The 16,394-nt window shown below is 41.9% G+C and overlaps 3 protein-coding genes across 10 annotated transcripts; all 3 read left to right on the plus strand.

Annotated features, from left to right (window-relative positions):
- Positions 1 to 708: 708 nt before the first annotated feature.
- On the plus strand, positions 709 to 6,198 carry LOC143351532 (uncharacterized). Of its 4 annotated transcripts, none has more exons than XM_076783135.1 (2): positions 709 to 850; positions 4,783 to 6,198. In XM_076783135.1, the coding sequence occupies exons 1-2, from the start codon at positions 791 to 793 to the stop codon at positions 5,065 to 5,067; spliced, it is 345 nt and encodes a 114-aa protein (XP_076639250.1). In that variant the 5' UTR covers positions 709 to 790; the 3' UTR covers positions 5,068 to 6,198. The 4 variants fall into 4 exon arrangements, with proteins under 4 accessions (XP_076639250.1, XP_076639249.1, XP_076639251.1 ...); XM_076783134.1 differs by lacking the exon at positions 709 to 850 and adding an exon at positions 2,220 to 2,685; XM_076783136.1 differs by lacking the exon at positions 709 to 850 and adding an exon at positions 2,536 to 2,663.
- On the plus strand, positions 6,194 to 7,713 carry LOC143351531 (uncharacterized). Of its 2 annotated transcripts, XM_076783133.1 has the most exons (4): positions 6,194 to 6,351; positions 6,596 to 6,807; positions 6,875 to 7,143; positions 7,216 to 7,713. In XM_076783133.1, the coding sequence occupies exons 2-4, from the start codon at positions 6,672 to 6,674 to the stop codon at positions 7,354 to 7,356; spliced, it is 546 nt and encodes a 181-aa protein (XP_076639248.1). In that variant the 5' UTR covers positions 6,194 to 6,351; positions 6,596 to 6,671; the 3' UTR covers positions 7,357 to 7,713. The 2 variants fall into 2 exon arrangements, with proteins under 2 accessions (XP_076639248.1, XP_076639246.1); XM_076783131.1 differs by having other exon boundaries at positions 6,194 to 6,807.
- Positions 7,714 to 11,544: 3,831 nt separating this feature from the next.
- On the plus strand, positions 11,545 to 16,368 carry LOC143351526 (uncharacterized). Of its 4 annotated transcripts, none has more exons than XM_076783107.1 (10): positions 11,545 to 11,899; positions 13,081 to 13,476; positions 13,760 to 13,795; positions 13,876 to 13,953; positions 14,013 to 14,045; positions 14,137 to 14,434; positions 14,471 to 14,574; positions 14,633 to 14,996; positions 15,317 to 15,758; positions 15,861 to 16,368. In XM_076783107.1, the coding sequence occupies exons 1-10, from the start codon at positions 11,842 to 11,844 to the stop codon at positions 16,092 to 16,094; spliced, it is 2,043 nt and encodes a 680-aa protein (XP_076639222.1). In that variant the 5' UTR covers positions 11,545 to 11,841; the 3' UTR covers positions 16,095 to 16,368. The 4 variants fall into 4 exon arrangements, with proteins under 4 accessions (XP_076639222.1, XP_076639225.1, XP_076639224.1 ...); XM_076783110.1 differs by having other exon boundaries at positions 14,137 to 14,256; positions 14,347 to 14,574; XM_076783109.1 differs by having other exon boundaries at positions 11,546 to 11,899; positions 14,137 to 14,238; positions 14,293 to 14,574.
- Positions 16,369 to 16,394: the final 26 nt, after the last annotated feature.

Here is a 16,394-nt window from a genome sequence, read left to right on the forward strand (position 1 = left end):
AGATTCCGCGACTCGACATTGCATGAAGAATTCTGATGGCAATTCTTCCATCGGTTGCAATGCGATCAAGCGCCAGTTAGAATTGAATGTGTCGTGCGACAGTGACATTTCGAAGATCTGCACGTTGTACGTAAAACGAAGAATTGTAAAATGTACCCTATGTTTTGTTCTATCTAAAATAACCAACGAATTAAAATGCAAGCGGAACAACAATTTTCAAGCGGTAGCGAGGAATCGGCCTGTACATTTTTAAACGGTATTTAAAAAACCAACGTTGAACGTTTTACCATTTCTTTCGGCGTTGTAGCGACGAACGTAACGTGGTTAAGTTCCAACAATCGGCGTTGAAAGTGTTCGTACGAATCTTGCCGCTATCTACTCGCACTTCATTAGTTGTTGACCGCGCACCGTCGCGTACGCTTCAAAACTTTCGCTCGACGGTCAGTCGTATAGATGCAACTGCACCTTGCAGATCCGTGACGGTCCGTCTCCTATTATTGCACCGTTTGCCGCGTATTTGATCGTCGTCTTTTGCCCATCTTCCGCAGCTTTATTTTAAAAACATCGACAGTTCGAAACTTGAAATATTCGAAACGGCCAAGGTGTTTCAGCGATGAAACTTGGACACAAGTAGGTGTACGATCGCACGGAATTTCGTTCGACTTCGATCGAGACCAATCGTCGGGAATCGAAACAGATAAAAAAAAAAGTGATACGTCGACAGATGTGATCGTTCAATGATTCTTTGGATGATCACGATGACAATGCGGTGACCAGTAAAGGTGAAAGAATGCCATCCACCATGAGGTGCTTCAAGAGCTTCTTTCAACATACTTGGCATCCACAACAAGTGAGAATCTATCTTTCTGTTAACCGATCTATTCGACCCTATAAAAGAAATATCGTTCGTTATTTATATTGTTCATAAACGAGACGAGCTCTGTAATAGAGCAAAGTGTTTGTACAAAATTTATTATAATTAATACGTAGGACTGTGTTCGAAGCAGCGGTTAGAGAAACGCGTTTTCTAGATTCTGTTAATGGAGTCACATTCATTATCGAAATCTACTGTAAATCACATCTCGTTGACTGTACGCGTCACAAGTTTTCCAAATCGTGTTCTTTCGCCTTGCTCTTTTACGGTTTTTATCGTTGTGCGACCTTGCCAACGCGCCGCTACTAATCGCGGATACGAAAGAGATAATCACGACTCGTTCCAGCCACTTCTCGCGAAGAGAAGATCTACCGAACGATCTCGATAATATCTTCGTATTGCATCGTTTCAATGTCTTTTACCTACATATATAAATTTTATACTTCTTCGATTATTTACGTTTCTTATTTCGATCCAAACAATCACCGCGCGATGAAGCTCGATTCGTTTCTCGTTAACTAAATCGTAAAGTCGCGTATTCGTGGCTTTTATATTTCGGAGGAAAATAAATGCGGAGACGTTCCGTGTGCAATCGTTCATCCAACTCTATGTATATTTATTAACAGCGAAAAACATCGGCGCATATGCGACGCGCTCGACGCTCGTAATGGCAGCCTTGAGTCTCCGGTAAAGGCGAGAACTTTCGTTCTTCGATACGCGCGATGTGGACCTTTCGAGACTTTCACCTTCTTGTCGAAATCGCCTTCCTAATTAGACGGGAGTTCTTTGAACTCCGAGTCGTCCGAACAAAACACGAACACGGTCAATTTTTCGTTACCAATGCGAACTTATCGCGTTTCGTCGTCGCGTGAACTTTACAACTTTGCCTCCGAACAGCTCGATTCGAAGCTCGCGAATAGCAGATAATAAAAAGCTGTATGGACGCGGCTTAACGTCGCTCCTCGACGCGATTCAACTTATTCCTACAAGTTCACGGCGTCACGTTATTCCCGTGGGGTTAAATTTCCATGTGATCGATCGTACCGGACATTCCTATTCTTCCATCTTGGTACCACGGGGTATTTAAATTTAATTCACCTTCGAACGACGAACTCTCTAGTTTGTTACCTGCCTCGTGGAACATGAGCCTCGCCAGATTACGCAAGGTATCCTAGTATTGTCATCGCGGCGATCTAGCCGATGCATCCTTGAAACCTGTTGCGTATCCGGTTGCATAACGATTCCTATGTTTCATCCTCCGCGATACCTGCAACAAAAATTCATCGTATTATTTTCCATTTTCGATACATTCTCTCTTACACGAGTACAAGAACTTTAAATACAATTATCAATGTTCGTTAACCGGAGTGTCTGTGTAACGGAAGCTGTAGTTAGATCTATTATAAATGAATTTGTGATTGCGTTGCATTAAATGCGTGAAAGTGAGCCTCTTACAAACGATCCGTGAAAAGATTAAAATGCAACGACGACATTCACACGGGAGCAACTATTCGATAATGAAAGATCAGAGGTCGGGGCTGATAATGTCTGACAATGGGTCCGGGCCGTCGTAACTGGTCAGTTCCCGCAGCGTCGTACGCGAGTAAACTACGACCTTTCGCTCGTTTCGGAGCGAACACCCGGCAAAATCATCGTTACGAATCCAATTAACGTCTTCGATCAACAAAACGCTTTCGATAGTTATGATAAGCCACTGCCGCGTCGTCGCAGACACCCGATCGACGTCCATTGAAACTACAAACAACGACGGAAATCGTCAGAGCAGGAAGTATGGATACTTGTTCAATAACGTGAGTTCACCGCGTTCATCGCGAACACTTTCTTTCTTTTTTTATTTTATTTTTCTCTCTCGTGTCTCGCAAATATATTCGTCGATTTCCTGTTTTCCACCGGACGTTCCGTTTACGGTCAACACGACCTCCTTCGTCGCGCGACACAGCGCGAATAAAAGGAACAAAATCGTTCCCTGGACACTGTGCCGGCGTGAACGAATAACGCGACGGCTATTTAAGCCTTAAGTGCTCGTAGAAATAACCCTCGCGTTAAAATCGAATCCGGAGTTCATGAATCATTGACCCGATCAATTCCGACGCGACCTTCCGCGCACCGGTGATTCAGAGCGGAGTCTGGAACGAACCGTGTTTGTTTCGCCTGAAATTTTTTACTTGTGATTCGTTTGCTCCATCGAGCCACGATCGCGATTACAGAATCTGGCGAAAGTTTTCATACTTCGCGTAAGAGCGTCTCGGGTACGAACGACCATAGGTTTCGCAATGTTCGGTGCTTGGCGAAAAATGTATTTCGTATTTTGCATTAAAATTTTTCTCCAGCGATTACGAAATTTTCTTTATTTATTCATATAGCGTACGTTAGGAGAACTAGTGCGTAACCGAGAGCAATGAATGATTTTAAGCGTGTGGTTTATCTCAATTTCATAGAGTGGAGTTTCTCAATAACAAACACATCGAGAACAAGCGTTGATATTACTGCGATTATTATGCAATACCGTTGTTCTACATTCACACAATTTATCGAGAGTAATAATTTAATCTCGTTGACAGATGGTGATAGTACCATCCCCGGGCTCTATATGGGACTATCCGTATTTGAATCAGGTCGCCAGCATGATGGGATTGGTTTACGGGACGGGACCAGACCCGAAGCAAGATTTTTTCCCTTCCAAAAATTGGATTCCAGAACCATACGTAATATTCCCATATCTTCCCCTCATTTTTCGTTTCCGTGGGTTTATTCCATCGTTATCGGTATCTATCGTTTCAAATTCCTTTCCTTATTTCTTCCTGATTTATACATCGATACTCGATCGAAACTTGCAAATTAGAGGGATACGAACGCACGTAATATACGGTAATTTACACGTTTTGCAAATAAGGAAACTGTGGTCGAGGAATTTAGTTCAACCCGGTTTTGTTGACCGGATTCAAAACCGCATTGAACAGATATATTTCATTCAAATCGGAGAAAGTCCGTTGCGTAATTAACGTCTCCTTTTACGTTTTAAATAAACACGAAATCACTTATCGCGTCAACAAGTGTTTTACTTTAAAAACAATCTTGTCCGAAAGTTTCATCACTTAATAAAAGCATTGTTTGGATTACTTAATAAAAACGTAGCGACTATGACGATCTATCGTTCAAAAATTAATTAAAACCAAATAGATTCGCACTCTTTTATGAAATGAAAAATTGAGAAATTGAAAAATATGTACAAAGACTTAGGTGGGAGTATAGTCGCGTATCTAATAATCCGCGTAACTCGAGGATATCCTAACCATTTATAGTATAATAGCAAGAGCCACGAACACGTAGTTTTACATGATAAATTTCAAGGTTCGTGAGTCATGTTTTCACATTATCTGATAGAGCTTCTATTGTACAAGAATTATGCATAGGAGTCACTCTAAAAGGTAGGGGGTAAGATAAACCAAAAAGGAGGTCGACAAAAATAAATACCATCCAAAAATCGGCTCAGTGTAAAGTAAAATGTCACATTCGCCATTTGCGATTCCTCGTTTGGTGTTCTGTAAGATCATAAGGCAAGATCATGTACGATAATTCTAACACTATACCGTTTACATTGACGCGATTCATCCTTCAACAGTTATGGAGATGCAAATTATCTGTACGATTATTTCTTGTTTATTGTTTGAGCAAATTGTGCCAGCAGCTGACACGTTACCACTGCTCGGTTCCGTTAAGAAACAGAAACTTTTTATCTCTGCTAAATACAAACTGTTCAAACACGAACAGAACCGCAGACCGATAGACCGTCGACTCGACGGCAACAGAATTCTATTCGCCGTCTAGTGGATCGGGTTCGCGAAATATTTTTACCGTAAAAAATCTATTTCTCGTCCCGGTTTCAGATGGAGAGTTCGTCGCGGTTCGAACTGACGAAACCGGAAGTACAGGGCGCCGACGAAACGGAACTCGGAGAGGTGAAGACGACCAATGTCGCGACGTCGACGCCTGTGCAGCCCGGGAACATCCCCTGCAAGAACGGCGGATGCAAGGCCCTGTCCAGCCCCGTGGAATCACGTTTGGAAAGTCCCTGGCATTTTCTCAAGACGATCTTCCTGATCTCGGTGATCGTCGCTCTAGTCATCTGGGTGATCGTTTACACGTTCCTCGCTCAGTATGAAATCCTATGAAGAACCAAATTGAGACATAACAAGTATGCAAAGTGGAAGGATGCGACGTTCGAATCGAGAGAGAACAAGAAAGATTTCTACGATTCTCCATTTTGTTTGATCCGGATGGTTGGAGAAAGACGACGAAGAGAAAGAGGGAAGAAATATTATCATCTACTTGGGATTCTACTTTCGAAATGAATCGATGATACGTCGAAGAAAAATCAAATTTTGCGAGGAATAAAACTAAGGCACAGAATGCAGGGTACAATATTAACGATTTTTCGAGTACGCCATTTTACGTACGTTAATTTACACAAATGTTCTCACCTTCGTCGATCACGAACCAACGATCAATCGGCAGAGAAGAAACTTCTTATCGTTAAGACGGTTGATGTGAAAAATATAAATTATAAAGTGCCGGTAGACCCCGTTTAGTACATTCGATCAAATCTTTAACAGACTCTGCGATATCGTAATTGTATTATAATAATATTGTAAATATATTTATACACGAGACCAATGTTTATACTGTACGCTAGAATCGTTTTAAATGTGTTCCTTGTAGATACGGGAAATTAGAAAAACGTTTAATCTCATGAGGAAAAATGATATTCGAGCGTTTAGTATTGATAATTTTATTATATGTATATGATCTTTTTCTATTAACTGTTTTTAATATAACCAAATAAAGTGTCATAGCATGCAAAATGATTTTTCAATACTGTTCTCCGATCGACAGTCGGCTGCGAAATAATCAACGTCTCAAATAAATTCGAAGATCAACTCGATAACGCAACGTTGCGAGATATCGTGATAAAATCGAATAAATTTTCTTATCAAGTTGTATTAAATTAACGTGTATATCGCGGGAGTCACAGGTGGCAATTGCAACGACAGTTTCGACCGATAAACCATTAGTACGGATCATTGGCCTCCTCTTGCACAACCGACAACGATTTACGATACTAATTGTTCTGTTAAAAAAGATGGATTGCGATAATTTCTCGGGAACAATAGCCTGAACTTTGCTGGAAGTTGTCCGCAAGAATATATGACGCTCTGAGACAAAACGTATTTTCGTAAGCGACGCGTCATAGGACAAACACGATGAGAATCTGATGGCAGAAATTTTATGCGCTAAAAGGCGAAGGACGAACCGATCGTTGATGCTCGAGAACATCGAAGGCTGCATTTCACACCTGACACGCAACTCCATCAGCCTTGAAGACAGTTTTTTTATGCTCGTCCCTTGGCATCTGACTCGCGAATCGTTCGTGGGACTTCTGTAAAATGTTTACAAAGGTAAGGAATGGAAAGAAGTAATATCTTCCAACGCGAACGTGGACGTTTATTACTTACTAGCCATTATGGAGAATGCTTCCATCGATCTTAGAATGCATGCCAAAGAGATACGCTGTTCTTTCGAAATAATTTGGATGTCGAAACCACGGCTACTTCACCTGAAACAGAAAACTTTTATCAATAACAGCAAGGATTCTTCTTTGCGTTGTCGCGAACGTTTATCTAATCTATGCATTTTTCGCAGCACAAGAGATAAATCGAACAATTCTTTGTCCGAAAGAAACGAAGATCAACGTCCGTTTAGTCCAGTTTCGTAGTAGATGCATCGAAGGAAACACCGACCCGGCAATCTGAAGCAGGAAAAGGAGAAGAAGATTGCGCGATACTTGCAGAGCTTCCTGTCTCAAGTGCGAGATCCTGAGCGCAGGATCTCCGGAGGGAAGGATCCCGGAAGGAGTACAGTAGCAACCACTAAAATTCCATTTACAATAACGAACCGAAATTAAATGGAAACGATGCACAGGCGACGATGCGACAACGGAAGACGCAAGGATAAGTGGTGCAACGAGCAAAGTAGCCACGGATTCGAAGATTAAATCGCAAGGACCGGATAAGAGAATCGTGGCCATCGGACTCGCGACGTTCGACACCCCAGGAACCTCGAAAACCGAAACGAACGAGAAATCATTCGAGCCTGTACGAGTCAATTCGAAAGATATCCAAGAGAAATCCACGCAAATGCGTCAAAATCTGAGCACGCAAAGACTAAATGAAAACGAAGAAAACGACGATGTAATTAAACGTAACTATGATCGTAAATTAATTGTTGTTTCCGTGTATTTGACGGAGCTTATTATGTTTTAGTATTCTCTGGCGGATGAGCCTCAGAACAGACCGAAGTACATGCTGATCGGTTGGGACAACTCCCGTTCGAAGCTGATGGTTGTTCTAGTGGTTCTATTCATCCTATGGGCAGCCATTTATTTTCCTTCGATCGGAAGTTGAAACTCCGTAAGGCTCGTCGAAGTCGATGAAGAAAGAGAACTGGTCTCTCCCCGTGATCATTTCTAACGCGACAAGCTCGATTATGCATGAAACGCAATGTGAATATAAATAAACCAGTGGATTTATAACGCAAAAGTGTAATCGCTCTGCCAATGTTTGATAATCCGGGCATGATCCACAAGTATTAAGTCACGAACTTGTTTTGCAGTGTGAATTCGTAATTGCGTGTAAATATGTATGTATATACGACATTGTAAGAATGTTAGATATTCATTATTCTCAAATAAATAGATTGTTCTCCTAATTTAACTCGTAACAATATTTCTGCATGAACATTCCCAAATATTTCGAGATACGACAGTACCTTTCTTCTTGCAATCAATTTGTAATTTGAAAACCCCCTATGGAAATGTAGGAGTCCTACTTGACATTACGTAATAGATGGCTTAATAAGCATTTGAAGAGATATCTATTAAATCGCCACTATTAAGATCCATTTATATCAGGAAACGGAATTAAACATGTGAGGATTAAACAGTTATTAATAAAACTTAGCATTGTTTAACATTATGACACAATAGTTTGAACAATCTTTTAACAATATGTGATATATGAATAATGAAAGGGCCTACCAGTTAGCGTAAATATTAATTTTTCACGAAATAATTTGTCGGCTGATCAAACGGATGGTTAAGAAGGCTGACGCAGCTCTCCCCACTCTTCCGCCATCGTGTGTGAAAGACATATGTGGCCACTGTGCCACTGTCTCGCTGGCCCGCGGGGAAGGAGGACCGCCTGGACTACCTAGACGTTCCGGAACAACCTTGGCGACGAGTGGGGACCTCCAGTGACCGCTGCTGACCACTGCTGACCACTGCTGACCACTACTGACCAGTGCTGACCAATGCTGACCAGTGCTGACCAGTTGACCAGTTGACCAGTGGTGAGCATACGATGACCAATAGTGACCAGTTGCTAACCAGTGGTGAGCGATGCTTAAATCTCCTCTCTCTCTCTCTTATTTTTCAGATTCTAAATGTACTCGTTTATTTTTGACTATTGTTTGATGAAATATTGGGTTTGTTTAATTTATCCGTACCTGTTTCGATACTGTGGATGTTTCCTCCATTTTTAACATATACTGAGATGTTCCCTTGATCAGTCCTTCTATTATTTGGTCAATTTTTGCGTTATGGTTTTGAAAGGAAATGATTCTGAATGTAATATGTTCTCCGATCTTTACTGTTTCTGGTTCCAAATTGTTTCTTCAACTCATATCTGTCTGTGGCGATCAATCAGAATTGTTATTTTGATTTTATTCGTGAAACTGCTTTGTTCTTTTCAGTATTTGTGGTATTAATCGAATCTAATTCGATGAGAAGTTCCTCATTTTGTAGAATTATTTTATTGTTCTGCTGTTCATCAGCATCGTCTATCGATTAATCAAAATTTTCATTTTGATTTTATTCATGAAACTGCTTTGTTCTTTTCACTACTTGTGGTATTGATCGAATCTAACTTGTCAAGAAGTTCCTCATTTTGTAGAATTATTTTACTGTTCTGCTGTTCACCAGCATCGTCTATCGATTAATCAGAATTTTTATTTTGATTCTATTTAGGAAATTGTTTTATCGTTTTCACTACTTGTGGTATTGATCGAATCTAACTTGTCAAGAAGTTCCTCATTTTGTAGAATTATTTTACTGTTCTGCTGTTCATCAGCATCGTCTATCGATTAATCAAAATTTTCATTTTGATTTTACTTAGGAAATTGTTGTGTCGTTTTCACTAACTTCACTCTAGCTAGGTTCTTCAGCATCGTTTGTTTAATGTGTTTATTAAATTTTGTTTCAGGTTAAATTTATTACAGATTAGTTCCATGGACATCGAGGGAAGACGCCATGTGATACTAACACAAGTATTAGTTTCTGTTTCAGGTCAGATCTATTACAGATCGATTCCAAGGACATCGAGGGAAGACGCCACGACCGCCGAGGGACTCATCCGCCGAGGGATTCATCCGCCGAGGGACTCATCCGCCGAGGGACATTTAATTCTAAGTCTATTAGATTTAAGCTTCGTCGCGAATCTTAAAATTAACGTCGAAGATTTCTTTATTGTCCATATTTCCGCGTCCTACCAAGCAATTATTGAATAAGTAGCTTCTCTCGACTCGTTCCCTCGTTTCTAGCTTCGATCACCGCTGTTTCATCGATTGAAACATGTGATCGGCCGTGTATCTGGTCCGAAAGATCTAATCGCCTTCCCTTGGTAAGCTTGATTGAGGGAAAACGGTACTTCGCTGGAAGGTGTGGAGTTTCCGTATTCTGCGGAAATGCATACCTTCCAGCGGAAGTCGACCCTGTTTCAGGTACTCTCTCTTTTGTCAGACAACCCAAGTCGGGTCCTTCGGGCTCCCGGCGGGTTGCGTTGGAGAAATGGAGACCTCGACTCGGGGTTGCAGTTACCTGTTTTCTTGTTGAGATCAAGTTAGCAAGGGCAGTAGGTTCGATCCTCGGATCCGATGCACGGTTCAGCATCGCGTCGTGTCGCGTCGCGTATCCCACGATTTAGCTTCATCCCTCTTTTTAACCATATAATTGCTTGGTACAACTAACATCCAAGGAACTTTGTTTCCTTCTATCGTCCGAATTTTAGCTTCAACTTGACTAGACTTGAGCTTCGACGTTAATTTTAAGTCCCTATCGTATGCGTCTCCCAATGTTACCAAGTAATTATTTAACAAGTAGCTTCTCTCGACTCGTTCTCTCGTTTCCTGCTTCGGTCACCACTGTTTCGTCGAACGAAACATGTGATCGGCCGTCCAGTTTGTCCGAAAGATCTAGTCGCCTGCCAATGATAGATCGATTTCTAGAAATAGAAATCAATCTACCAAGGGTAGTGTCGATTCGATCCGAAGATCTGCTGCACGGTTTAGCATCGCGTTGCGTCGCGTCTCCAACAATTTAGCTTCATCCCTTTTTAAACAAAATAATTACTTGGTAATTAGACTTAAGTCTTTAGTGTAGCCGCGTGTCCTGCCAAGTAATTATTTAACAAGTAGCTTCTCGTTCACTCGTCCCTCGTCCCTTCGATCACCACTGCTTCCATGTAGAAAGCAAGTGATCGGCCGTTTAGTTGGTTCAAAGGGTCAGTTGCCGTCCTCTGGTGAGACGATCCAAGAGAAAGAGTATTTCGGCCGCAGAGGGGATCAGGGACTGTTCCTGTCTACGGTAGCCCCGACTTAGGATCCCTCTCTCTGTTAGACATCCCGAGTTGGGTCCATTTGGCTCCCAACAGGATGCTTGGGGGAAATGGGGAACCTATGTCGGGTGCGTCGATTCGCTTCCTCTTCGATCGGACTCGCTAAGAGGCAACGAGCTGACCTTTTGGACTCGCTATTCGGTTCGCGTATCTCGTTCCCTGCACCTACTGCACTTTGCAGTAGCGCGTCGCGTCGCGTCGGGTCGCGTCTCCATCAATTTAGCTTCATCCCCTTTAAACGAAATAACTGCTTGGCAGAAGTGAACCAGAAGATCGAAGGAACTTTGTTTCCTTCTATCTCTCTGGTTTACTAATCTAGCTTCTAATAATGTAAAAGGGAGATCGATGGAACTTGGATTCCATCTATCTCTCTTTGGGTCTCCACTCGCAGCAACCTCCACGTGGTGAGACCTGGTAATCGGTGTTACTCACGATGAAGAAGTTTTTCTTCGTGGGTAACACCGAGCTAATGGCTGCGAATTTAAAATTGTTTCTTAAGATGTAAGAGAAAATTACAGTCCCTAAAATGACGTTTTCCTTCCAATAAAATAATAATACTTTGATTATTAAAAGACTTATAGAAACATCCACACAGTTGTTTAAGAGAGTAACCATTTATACGTTGAGAGCACAGATGGTAAAAGCGATTATTTAACTTTTTTGTATCCCGTCTGTGTCCCTACTTGAATTCTATTCTCAATCGATCATTACCGTCCGACTATCTTTGAGACATTTATCATCAGTCCAGTCTAGATACATGGAGAATGTATCATGGGACACGTATTGGGGTTTACCGACGAGTATCAGAGTCTCTATAGCCTTTCTGGGAAAGGAAGTCACTTTATATGCATCCACTTAAGTTAAACGTTATATATTACCGTCGGTCGGATGCGGGAACGATCCGGCTGGGGAATCGACCATGAAGTCAAGATCAGGGGCTGACATCACTCTTCCAAGAAGATCGCCACTGATTTTTGTTAGTATTAAATGACCGTGTAACCGTGCATCGACCTTAACACACGGTCGAGTAAACGTGCCAATGAGAATCCAGGAGGTTAGAAGGAAAGTGTAATCGCCTGAAGGCGGACTCGAGCCAGCGGAGGCCTCAGTTCGTCTTAAAACGCCTACGTCGTAACAACGCTCTCGATTCGATTGCGTCAACGATCAAGATCGCATCGATCCTGTTCTAGGACGCAACGCAGGCGCTCGAACCGGGCCATTATGGAAATCAAAAACGTGTCGGTGTTCCTAGCTATACTCGGGCTGTCTCTGATCGTCGGTAAGTGGATCATTTTCTGTCTATCTTCGATATTTCCTGAAAATGTACGATTTACATTACTTTGAATTCAATGCATCGTCGGTGAAACAGGATAAACGCAATTATTAGAGTCTTCGATAAGTGTCTCAGATTTTTTCAATATCTAGAACAATACAAAATTAGTTACCGCGTTCGAAAAGAATATGGTTGCCCCCCCCCCTCCCCCCAGAAGTTTAATAAACTTTTGAATACAGATAAAGTGAACATTATTGTAAATTGTAATGCATTATTTTACTTAGTCCTGTAACGAAAAAGTTTGTTCGCTGTTGTAATCTGCGACGATGTCGAAACATAGAATTTAGAATGAATTTCGAAAGTAACTTTTCCTTCTGTGTAATGAGAAGCGTCGTTGCAATCGTCGATAGTCCTATTAAATAAATCACGACTGTTGCAAATTGAATAGGAAATAAAAGTCAAATGCGATCGAAACTTTCATTTTCTTCTGATTCGAACCACGAATCTGAGCAACGCAAATGTTTGCATCTTGCGAAAGCGTAGCCAATATGAAAAATTCTAATGTAAAGTAACGTTACGAATGCATTGCACGACATTAGAATGTTTAAAAAGAATGTACGTTATCTTGCATCGAGTTCTAAATATTCTACAGTATTTATCCGTTATTTTGCACATCAACAAGGTTATCGTGAGTTCATGCCCGCTCGCAATTCTGCGAGCATTCAGCGACTACGAAAACAGAACCGCGGGTTTTTTTAAACTGTTTGGAATTCATGAGACGTCGCGTCATGGAAGCAGCGAACAAAAGAAGCTACAACAAAATACTTAGCACGATACTTTTTTTCAATCGCGCAATTTTTATCGGTACTATCTATTCTCCGAAGTATAACGAATGCGTTATTATTCGACCTAATTGTTCGATAACTTGAGCGAACGACCACGTCCGATCTCCCATTAGGAGATACAGACGCTTCTCGATACAATTTTACATTGCCATACTTCGTACGTATCTCTAGTCTGGAATATTTCCACATTTTTTCTAACTTAACTAATACTTATTATGCTCTTTGCTCGAAAAAAATGTCTGTAAAATTCCCGAGGCTCCCTAAAAATGCAAACCTATTAGAGACTAACTCGATAATTAATCTATAATTAATCAGCTACCTAAATGTTTAATGCTGTTTTAGCTGACGTCGAGGCAGGATGGAAGTTTTGGAAAAAGAAGGACAAAGACGTGACCACTACGACAGCTATCCCAAGCACAGTTGCTACTCCGACAACTAGCAAACCACAAAGTGGCCCACCTAGCGTAGGATCGGCTGTACTCGGTGCGGGTGATCCTGGTTTGGCGATCGGTGTCACTTCGACCGGACAAAATATAAGAAACAACGCACGACCTGGTAAACCAAATCCAGGAACAGAGGTTGGTCTCGATATTCCAGTGCCGAAACCAGGCAAACCGGGAGTCGGTGGTAACACTGGACAAGGCTACAGAGATTGGGCGGCAGACCTCACAGGAGCTGGAGAACCAGGAAGACAATCGCCAACACTACCTAAGCAAGGACCAGCATTGAGTAATGGCGGTAAATTGACAAATATTCTTAAACATAGCATCAAAATTATTATTTTAAAATATGTTAGGTTGCGTAACAAGTCCGTTCGCGTCGACGGCGGTACTTTGATATTTTATAATAAACATTGACTGCATAACCCGACGATTAATGACGAAAGATACTGTTCACATCTGGATACAGTAAAAGCAATCATAGGAAACAAATGGCCATACATGTTTAACGACAAGAAAAACTTATTACGCAACCTAATAGTACAACAAAAGTATTTCATTAAATGTGATGGAATTTATAGATTCCAGACCGGGATCACCGCAGCCACAAACACCAGGTATGCATTTTTAGTTCCTCGCAGAATTAATGAACGATTTCCTTTATTTAATGAAAATTTATTAACCTTCTGTATTTCAGGCGCTAAACCAACTCCGGGTTCAGCAGTTACTCCTGCACCACGACCTCAACCACAACAACCTCAGCCGCAATCGCCGGGTGAGAATCGATAGATCCCTATTACAATGGAAAGATTATAAATAAAAATTCTATTTCAGGTTCGAGACCCTCTTCGCCTTCTGGAACACCAGGCAAGTAAAATTATTAAAAGAAAATCAATATCCAAATGATAGAAGGTTCAAGTATCCTTGACTTTTCGTATTCTGATATTTCTCGCACCAGGACAGTTGCCACCGTCCTCTAATCAACCTGGTACAACGGCCCGACCTCTCTCTAGACCAGGAGGTCCTGGTTCGTTAGATAGACCTGGATCACCAGGAAGTCCTGGCTCGCTAGACAGACCTGGTTCATTAGACAGACCTGGTTCACTAGACAGACCTGGTTCACTAGACAGACCTGGATCGCCAGGAAGTCCTGGCTCACTAGACAGACCTGGATCGCCAGGAAGAACTTGGGCTGACGTTGCTGGCGGTGGTAGCAGACCTAATTCTCCTACACCTTCCCCAAGACAACCAGGATACCCGAATCAACCAGGATCCCCGAATCAACCAGGATCCCCGAATCAACCAGGATCCCCGAATCAACCAGGATACCCGAATCAACCAAGATCCCCGAATCAACCAGGATACCCGAATCAACCAGGATACCCTAATCAACCAGGTATGCTACAGAAGCAAAAGAAATTGTTACTTGTAAAAGAAGAGACTTCTTTTCGCAGGAAGGCCACAACAAAGACCCCAAACACCTACGCAACCCGGACAATCCAGGCCATCTACAGGAGCGATAGCGGCAGGCGGTGCACTAGCTGCAGGCGGTGCACTAGCTGCAGGTGGTGCACTAGCTGGAGGCGCAGGACAAACAGCAGGAGGAGCTGGACAAACAGCAGGAAGAGCTGGAAACTCGAACAAGGTTTACTCGAGCAATCCCACCTACAGCAAAGGAAACACAATTACTGACGAGGATTTGGAGAAACTCTCCGAGGCTCTATTTATAAAAGACAACAACAACGCGAACAGACATATAACGCTGAATCTGCAGAAGCAGACGAGTAGCAGCAGTACGACGGACGATGCACCGCAACCGTAAGTTTATTTGTACAATAGACTTAACAATGCTAAGCATTCCTAATCTACGATGTGTATATCGTATTAAATACAATAATATTTTATTTGAATCTTATGAAAGAAATAACTATCGCAACAAGTCGAGAGCGGTCGTTGAATGTAGACTGACGGTCGAAGACTAACCGATGATTTGTCTGTAGACGAATCCTGGACTCTCTGGAATCCTAGTTCCTCGTGCTTATACCTGGGTTACCTGGAATAAATTCACTATTGTATTCAATATGGTCATTTAAAATGCTTCTAATATTTTTAATACTTTCCTGAACACCAATTCGCAGGTTGTTCACGATAAACGCGGAAGCGTTCCAAGGACCCACGGTGCAGAAAGTTATAACGATCTACGACAACTATAAACCGGATACCAACGTGAACGAGCACATTAGCCCGTTACAAAGACAAGAAGAGAGTCTTCTGGTGGACACGTTCCTCAGTACGAACGTAATGTCTGCAGCCATGCGATTCCTGGCGGACAAAGGCCACGTTCGCAAGGACTACTACGAGTACAAGGACACGTTAAGGAAGATATGGTTCAACCTGTTCTCCCGTGGACAGGGGAAGATCGGTAGCTCCGGATTCGAGCACGTTTTTATGGCAGAACTTAAGAACGCGGCCACGGGCACCGAAGTGGTCGGTTTGCACAATTGGATCTACTATAGCAAGGAGGAGATGAGTGGAAAGGCAGACTACAACGGATATTTGAAGAAAGTTGACCTAGGAGACGTAAGTTACTTTGTTTAATTGTACGTACGCTACGCACAAATAGCGAACGATGAAAAGAAAACACGTTTGACGAAATTATTGCATGTCGTTTTTGATTTGTAGAAAGCTTCCATCGTGAAAATACGTACAAAGTATAGCGGATTCGATAAACCAGTAACAACCATATTCGTGGGTACCTCACCCGAGCTGGAAATGGCACTGTACACGGTTTGTTTCTATGCACGACCGGACGGCAGCTGTCCAGTGTCACTGGGAGGCACCAAGTTCAACATCGTCACGCATAAGTTCAAGTATAGAGGAAACGACCTCGTAGGAACTGCATACGCCGACATATAAATCGTTTGCACACATATTTGCTGACGAATCACGACGTAATTGTGCTATATCTATAAAAGAAAGAGTAATAAAGAAATGACATCGACGATCGGCATCGATCTGAAACGAAACAACTATGTAATCTTATGTGTTTTTTTATAGCGCTGAATTTTTCAGTAATATTTCTTGTCGAGCATAATTTTTCACACTTTAAAACCGTTCGATCGGCTTTACTTGGCCATATAAAATGTTTTATGTCAATAAAAAGAAATCAAATACACTGTTTTCAAACACATTCATAAAATTAGTTTGTGTTCGACT

The sequence above is a fragment of the Colletes latitarsis genome, chromosome 2 (assembly GCF_051014445.1).
Source record: "Colletes latitarsis isolate SP2378_abdomen chromosome 2, iyColLati1, whole genome shotgun sequence".
NCBI lineage: Eukaryota > Metazoa > Arthropoda > Insecta > Hymenoptera > Colletidae > Colletes > Colletes latitarsis.